Here is an 8862-nt window from a genome sequence, read left to right as displayed (position 1 = left end):
CTGCACTGTCTACACTCTACAGCTGTAATGCTGGTTTGCACTGATCTACGCAGGCAGCGTGTGTGAGCGACCACTCATCTGGGTCTGTGCAACGACGTCTGACTCTCTGTGCCATGGCGCACCCTCCTCTTCTTGTCCATGTCGAGTACGCGATGTCGTGTGTCCGCCGCGCCCACATCATGTATTGTAAAAATAAAATAAAACATCATGATTGTATTGTAGCCCTGTCAAACTCTCAAAGGGATGACCCTTTTAATACTACACAATAAGTATGACTGTGCACGCGGTGCATGGCAGTTCTCTCCAGAGAAATCCAGTCCGACCCAATGAACACAGTAGCGCGTGTTCAAGAAAGCAGAGCAGTGTGTGTGGTTCTGGGGCCGCGCAGCTCCTGCACCGACTCCCAGCGGTGCAAACAGACCGCGGCCATGTTTTCTCTGTCGGCCGCGATCACGTTCAAAAAATCGATGACGCAATGCATGCGCAGAGGCCTGCGCAGTGCGTTCGCTGACATCCCTACTATTACTACTACATGTACAGTGGTCCCTCTATAATCCGGCACCATTTCTATTTGTGCTACGGAATTTCTGCTGGATTAGAAAATCTGATGTTCTGCTGCAGTGTGCATGAAGAGGACATTTTGGTAACTGAAAATTGTTCTGGTGTTTAGATAATAGAGGGTGCTGGTCTATAAAGTGCTGGATTAAAGAGGGACGACTGTAGTTGTATACATGTACATGATTGTGTGAGTATTGAAAAAAAAGGGCCAAGGAACTACAAGTTTTTTTTCGGGGGTAACGGCCTCTTTCACGGGCAAAATAAAGTCATGTAGACGTGAAAAAATTGAGACAACAAGTAGTTACGCTATTGTCCGCTAACGCCATGTACCATTTACATTGTACATGTACTTGGCAATCATGCTCATGTTGTAGTACGTCAGTGTCGGTAGGCACCGGCGGATTATGTCGGCATAATAATAATAATATCAAGAGTACATAACCCGGGGTTATAATTATACTCTTGTCAAAAAAATGCAGTTTCGCATGTCGCTCAAAGCATGAGCTAACGCATCTTTTCATAGTTTCTCGCCAGTGTTTACGGTCTTGAGCTTGGGTCTGGGCGTTGCTGATGGTAAGTTCGACACTCTTGAGATCCTTTCGGACAGTGTCGATCCAACGCATTGGGGGGGGGGGGGGGGGGGGGGGAGGACGTCTGCGTGGCTTCTTGATGTCAGAGCTACATTGTAGAGGTGTCAGTGGCTAACATCAGTGCCTGGTGTGATGGAGAGCTTGGGCCTTGTCGGACGACGTGGCCAAACCATAGAAGTCGACGTTCCCTTGCAAATAGAGGTAATAGGGATGCTATTGGTTTGGGAGTACAGGTGATATGATGAGGACGGCGGATATTCATGAGACATTTCAGCTTTTTCTTATGCCATATATCTAAGTAAAACATGGATGTGGCAAATGGGATTTAGGCCTTTGGCCTCTGGTTGGTGGATCTGATCTATCCTCCCCCACCGTTTAGGAGCCGCATCTGACGCCTGATCATGGGGTGGTGGCGTCCCACGGAAGCGGAAAGGTGGTTCTTGACCAGGGAGATGTACGACTCCTTGTTCTTGACCTGCCCGGTACGCGAACCCGTCGAATTTTTTATAATATTTTTTTATATATTTGTATATCTAATTTGGAGGAAAGGGCCTTGGACAATGTCCAAAGGGCACAATTATAATATATAACAGAATGGGCATGATAAGACAATTTTAAAAATGCAGAAACGGGACACAAGGGAATGTCTCTTCCAAGCGATGGATGAGAAGGCACGGTTGGCTGCACTAATTCTCTGTTATACGTCTTCTGCTGTTCCAAGTCTTGACCCAAGGAGTTTGATGCATTTCCAGTTGTTCTTATCTTTTGACGTTTCACAATACTCAGTTTTATCGACATAATTATTGCCATAATTTGGTGGTTGAAACTTTGGAGCATAATTTGGCATCCTTCCGGAGGTAGGAACATAACTACATGATTGTACCACAGTTCTAGTATGTAGGCGACACAATTGTGTATAATGCACCTGATCAGTACTGGTGGTTTGCATGGCAACGGGTTCCGAGGTCATGCAGATAGTGTTTTCAATGAAAAGCAGGGTAGAAATCATGGCAACACAAAAACTTTGAAGAAGACGAGTTCGAATAATGTCATTATTCGAACTCGTCTTCTTCAAAGTTTTTGTTCACTCTGATACACTATCCGTCCCGGAATCCAACTGCAGTTACCCCTGCCCCCAGTGAAGGTAATACTTGCTACGAGTACACACATACACACATACAATATACACACACATGCACACACGCGCGTGCGCACGCACACACACACACACACACACACGCACACACAGCTGGCACTTACGCATGCACACACATGCTCACTAACACAGACACAGTCAGGTATCATGGAAGGCTTTGTCGTTCCCGAGACGAATATATCATTCAGGTCGTACTCTGACCAAATGAATGCAGTTTGCTACGCTGGACGACCCAAATCGTATGCACGTCCACTTAGTAGAGTGTGGGTGGACTTGCAATTTCGTTACTCCCCTCCCCGGAAATGAACAATGTTCGTTTCAGGGATGGCAAGAATACTATGGCGGCGACCCATTAAACACACGCACACACACAAGCGAGCGCACGCGCACAGACACACACACATGCATACACACACACACACACAGAAATACGCGCGCACGCACGCAAGTTGCATAAGAGGGAGCTCCTCGAAGAGTTTTTAAAAGGCTAGAATTGTAAAATATTGTGAAATAGGCGCACAACTAAAAACCTGGACTAACACGAATACAGTCAGACCTCGCATAACCGCACACATCCGTTTCCCACTAAAATATCCGGATAGGCGAGGGAACCGGATAATCGAACACACACACTGTACCGGTATGTATACATGGCGTATGCTGTAAATCGGTAACCAACGATTTTCTTCCGGATGGCGAGGGATCCGGATAAAAGAGGACCAGATAAGCGAGGTCTGACTGTATACCTAGTCAGACAGGGACAATGACAGTTGGGAGTTTCTCAGCATTTGCTTGATCGCACCCGTAGGCTTTTAGAGATTAATATCCATAGAAAGTCGCACACGCGCGCGCAGCAGGCCAGTGGGAAGAGTAAAGACCGGAAATAGGCAGTTGTGATACGAAATAATTATTTTAAATATAGATCGGTACCACAAATTCAAATTTTGTAAAAAAAATAAAGCGTGATTAATTTTGTAAACGCGTTCAGGTACAAAATCACTAGTGCTCAACTGAAAAAAAAGATTTAAAAAACACCACACGACTATTCACACGCAGAAAGATAACAAATCTGTGAGCACACAGGCAGATAGACAGCTACTTCGATGTACATGTAGTACAATAATATGTACCGGTAGCTACGTAAGACTTGCCCACCTCCGTATTGTTATATTTCCAGTGTATTGTTGAAATGCCACTCACCTTGGCCTGCGCCAAGTCGCTTCAGATTGGTCACATGCGAAGCAAGCTCCTTGATTGCATCTGCCTGCTCCCCGAGGAAGCTTCCTTCGAGGAAGTCGGTCATCTGAGCATCGTCGTGTTTGGCAGCTACTTCATGCAGGCCCAACAGAGCTTGGTTCACCTTTTTCTCCAAGTCCAGCGCCGCTTGGAAGGCCTGCTCAAGGTTCTCGAATGTATCTTGGCTTGGCGTTGGGATTGGCTCCAAGGTGACGCAACCACCCCGCTTGTTCTGGTACTCGATGAGCAGATCCGCGTGGCACTTCTCTTCTGCTGCGCTCTTGCGGAAGAACGAGGCGACCTTACCGAGCGCAACGTCGTCTCGGTCGTAGTAGGCTGTCATCGCCATGTACGCATACATTGCTTGCAGTTCCAAGTTAATTTGTTTGTTGACACCCGCCTCACAGTCGACATGGTAGTTCTGACGGCAAAGTGACATGGCGAGGAAACTGGAGAAGATCCTTACAAGTAGAAGAGCTAGAGGCAGACTAGAAACTAGAGAACGAAGACAGAACTATCGCTACGATGCGAACGAGAATTATGTCCAGGTTCGTATGATCTACGCGTATAAAAAACAAACAAAGAAAGGCTTCCTGTCTAGTCTGAACTGACTGAAGCCTTTCTGTACTGGTACATGGTGCTCGATGTTCCAGTTTTTGTGAGTGACACGAGAATGGCACGAGGGCGCGTTCGTCACTCTTTGACTTTTCAAGGAGTTTCGTTTTTCTGAAGAGGTGGCCTTATTGGCCTCTTCAGGAAAACGAAGCTCCTCGAAACTCATCCGATGCGGCGATGGGAAGGTGGATTAGTTACGAAGAGTTTGGAATAGCTACGTCACGTAGTACGTGGAGATGGTCGATCTGATCGGACGTCATCATCGCCATGACAATTCCACTGAAAAACTCTAAAAATTAATGATAGAAACCGTTCTAATGGGACACTTCAACTAAGCTCGGCCTATTTAGCTCGTAGCTGTACCGATGAGGCCCTTATGCCAGTTATGGCCGAAACAGCTTGCTGTCTACCGCATTGGGTACATGTACAAAAGAACTTTTGTCCACACTGGTGTAGGGCAATGCATAGTCAAAATTTGACTAATGTGCCCGCGTATACCACACTCTCAGTGCACCTAGTAGTAGTACTAGCAAGCGTACATAACCCCGGGGTTATGTACTCTTGCTAGTACTACGAGGTGATTCGTAATTTTTTAACATTGAGTCATTTCTTAACAAAACGGTAAAATATCTCATTGCCAGCGCCTGAAAAAAGTCACGTAAAAATTCGTTTTGCCATTGCCATTGCCAATGTTCTGTCAAGTTCCCCTCCAAAATTGAGACTGATATTCCTTCAGGAAGTGACATTGCAAGAGCTTTCAGTCTGCAGTGCGCGATGTTTACGGTAAAATAGAGTATAAGAGAGTCATAGCCGCTGGTTTCAACCTCCAGTGACAACATATTTAGCTGAAGAGGAAGCATATGATAGCTACATACTGGAAACGACGCCTGGGAAGGAGGAATGTCGGTGTGTTGACCCTGGTAATGGCCAAGCATTGGCATTCACTGAATTTGCTAACAGATGTTGATCACAATTGCACATGAAATCAGGGTGACACACCTATTGCTATGCAAGCTTGAATGGCTTGTATTTGGATGAACATTATCTTGATCCAGTCTTGCTGGACCATCCTGGATACGTAGGGTCTCCATCTATTGAAAACTGACTTGAAATTGTGCTGCTAAGGCCTATTTTACCATGATGTTAAGAAATGACCACAACAAATAGTATGCGGAAAAATTGCCATTTTTCAACTGCCACCTGCTTCCCAACACCAAGGATTATGTGAATGAGAAACCCAACATTGCAATCCAAGGACATCAGTATTACATTTTTAGAGGAAGAAATGGAAAGATTCACACCTCGAACCCTACGGAAGGCTATTTTACTTTCGTGTTAAATAATGACGAATCACCTCGTACTACTAGGTGCAGTAGAATGTATTATTTACTAGGGAACTCCCAACAGGCGTTGCCTTTTTACTGGGAACCCTAAGAATGACTTGGTGCCTGTGACAAATGCAGAAAGGGGCTTAAAGGGGAAGTATACCCTAAAATCAAATTTTCACCAGTTGTAGTCTTCTGGGTGCTGAGTCGAATGGTCTTGGTCCGAGGAAGCTGCGACGCTCCCTTCCTACTTGAATCCCAATCGAACTCGCGCACTTCCACCGAAACTGGGTGACTGCGCCCTACTAGATGGGGATTTGTATGCAAAATGTCACTAAAAGCGCCATTTCGTTCTTATAAAAGCACGGATGACCGCGATTGGCCCATATGTTGTAGTCTTTTGGACGCTGAGTCGACTGGTTTTGGTCCGAAAAAGCTGCGATGCAGCGTTCCTCCTTTATTCCCAATCGAACATGGTTGAACAAGCGGTCACGTGCTCCTGCGTACACCAGTCAGCTGGTCACCGTGCCTGCAGGGTACAACTTACTAGCCTGTTTGACCTTTTTTGGGTGCAGTCCTGTCACTCGAGTTGAACTCGAGTTGAACCTTGGTGTGAAAGTTGTCGCCTGCTGGCGCGGTGACCAGGTGATTTGGGCACCCAGGGGCACGTGACCGCTTGTTCAACCATGTTCGATTGGGAATAAAGGAGGAACGCTGCATCGCAGCCTTTTCGGACCAAAACCAGTCGACTCAGCGTCCAAAAGACTACAACATATGGGCCAATCGCGGTCATCCGTGCTTTTATTTATTTATTTATTTATTCACAATCACGTGGCACTAGCCAATGAAATGGTGATGTGGGCGATAGCCAGCCATGGCGGTAATAGAGCTAGAGGGGAGAAAGAAAAAGAATGAAAGGGGAACTGAAAAGCAAGAGAAGCTAGGGCAGGGCTGGATATCAACTAGTATGTTGCATTCTGCAGTAGCTGTGTGAATGTATTGTAACATTGGCAGGATTTTAGATGTTGTGGGAGGAGAGACCAATGGCGGTAAGCAAGGAAGAGAGGAGATGTTATCATAGAGGCAGACCGCGCAATAGGGAAGCGGAGAGAGTTTCTGGTGCGCATGTCTTGAGATTGAGCAAACCAGCTTAGGCAGGAGAGAGCATGAAGAGGAGCAATGCCCAGCTTAATTTTATGAATTGTCTGGCATGCCAAAAAACGCACGCGGACCGAGAGCGGTACAGCAGAAGCAAGGCGGTATAAGTCTGCGCTTGGAGTCAGGCGAGGAAGCCGAAATAATATTTTCAAAAGACGCCTATGCAGAACTTCGAGTCGAGAAATAAGTGTTTTAGAAATGCCAGCCCAAATTATGCAGCAGTAATCAAAAATAGGCAGAATGTAAGATGTGTAGATAACATGGCGACAGTCGGTGTGGAGGTGGGTGATGTGTGATGAGAGAAATCCCATTACTGAGCTAACACGGCTGTCTAAATGTTCGATCTGGGATTTCCAGGTTAAGTGTTGGTCAATAATGACGCCAAGATGCTTGTGTTTTTCAACGATGCAGAGCGGGGTTGTGGTGCCTGGAAAGGTGAAGGGACTGGTTACTAATGAAGATAGGTCACAGGAACAACTGGGGGGGGGGATACACATTACAGCAGTTTTCGAAGAGTTGGGCTGCAATTTCCATTTTTCCATCCAATGAATAACGCCATCTATGTTGGACTGTAACTTGGCACTAGCCTCGGGGAGAGTGGGTGCTGTCACAAGTAGTGCTGTATCATCAGCATATAGTGATGTGTGATCCATTTCTGCCAGATCGTTTACATACATAAGAAAGAGGAGAGGCCCCAGGATTGATCCCTGAGGAACTCCAGACCGTACATGCCCTTTGGCAGACAGAGCAGAGCCGACACGCACCCTTTGCTGTCTGCCCGTCAGGTAAGTACTGAGCCACGTGAAGCAAGTACCATGGATTCCATGGCGCGACAGCTTGTATAGGAGCCCGCGTGTCCATACTGTGTCGAAGGCCTTGCTTAGATCAAAGAAACATAGCATGCTGTAATGGCCGTTCTCACGAACAGAAGACATCGATTTATAAGAACGAAATGGCGCTTTTAGTGACATTTTGCATACAAATCCCCATCTAGTAGGGCGCAGTCACCCAGTTTCGGTGGAAGTGCGCGAGTTCGATTGGGATTCAAGTAGGAAGGGAGCGTCGCAGCTTCCTCGAACCAAGACCATTCGACTCAGCACCCAGAAGACTACAACTGGTGAAAATTTGATTTTAGGGTATACTTCCCCTTTAACTTGACGACATCCAGGTGGAAGCATGTTCCATGGTAACCTCCCGCGACAGCGCGTCCATTGTTAGCGCGGTGCACTTCAGCGCGACCGCCTTAGCGCGAGGCATTTCAGCTCGGTGCCATTTCAGCGCAGTGTCTTGACAGCGCCGATGATTTCAGCGCGAAATTTTTAAGCGCGGGACATGTCAGCGCCAATTTCTTCAGCGCAGATTTTTCCGCGGGAGGCACTTCAGCGCCGTACACGTAAATGTACGTACGGGCACCAATTAGCCGGCAGCCGGCATGCAGGAACGTTACAGTGCTGGTAACCTACAGGACTGCTGTCGTCAACTGATGGCATTGCCATTCCTGCCAGAAGACCAGGTCACAGCAGCCTTCGATCGGTTGGATTGAGAATGCTAACGTTCCGATGTCGCTGTGGTGCTGCCATGGAAGGGACGTCAGGACCAACAACAGTGTTGAGGGATGGCACTATCGATTTAGCCGAAAGGTGAACATCACCCACCCCAACGTATGGGTGCTGTTGGAGCAACTGAAGATGGAGGCTTCGCGTACGGAGCTTCTTGCCGGCCAGATGCAAGCTGGCCAGCGCATCCCAGTCGGGAAAGCTTCATACACTCGACTTAACGATCGAGTTCGCGTCCTGGAAATCAGACGAGCAAATGGAGAAATTACTAATTTTGAATTTGTTTTCGAATGTTGGTCGACTTTATCATTTCTAATCTACGGATTCTCTTGTCCTATCGCTATATGCCAACTAAAATAATAATTCGACACAAAGCACATACGTGGAAGCAAATTTTTGAGCTCCGCAGTTTTTAGTTTCCACGGCTTCCTGGCAGCCCTTCGGCGTGGCCAAGAGGACCAGTACTAGTAGTAAGTATAGATTAGTAGTAGGGCTGACCCACCTCTGGCCGCCATGCCCCCAACTACAAAGACCGCCCTCAAGGGGCTCTCAGAGGCAGAGATGAAACTTTTGTGCTCCCTTCCGGGTATTGAGTCGTCTGTGCTGGAAGTAATCAAGACCCTGGCTAACCTAGCGTCCGAGTCGGCCGATCGTGAGGCTCGCTTCAA

The 8862-nt window shown here is 47.1% G+C and overlaps 1 protein-coding gene across 1 annotated transcript; it reads right to left on the bottom strand.

Moving 5' to 3' along the window:
* Positions 1-2493: 2493 nt before the first annotated feature.
* Positions 2494-4091, bottom strand: LOC135829365 (soma ferritin-like). The gene is made up of 2 exons (XM_065341768.1): positions 3061-4091; positions 2494-2860 (listed from the first exon to the last, which is right to left on the bottom strand). The coding sequence occupies exon 1, from the start codon at positions 3977-3979 to the stop codon at positions 3470-3472; it is 510 nt and encodes a 169-aa protein (XP_065197840.1). The 5' UTR covers positions 3980-4091; the 3' UTR covers positions 2494-2860; positions 3061-3469.
* Between the last annotated feature and the right edge of the window lie 4771 nt (positions 4092-8862).

Source organism: Sycon ciliatum, chromosome 13 (assembly GCF_964019385.1).
Source record: "Sycon ciliatum chromosome 13, ocSycCili1.1, whole genome shotgun sequence".
Lineage (NCBI taxonomy): Eukaryota > Metazoa > Porifera > Calcarea > Leucosolenida > Sycettidae > Sycon > Sycon ciliatum.
This window is presented reverse-complemented; position numbering and strand designations above follow the sequence as displayed.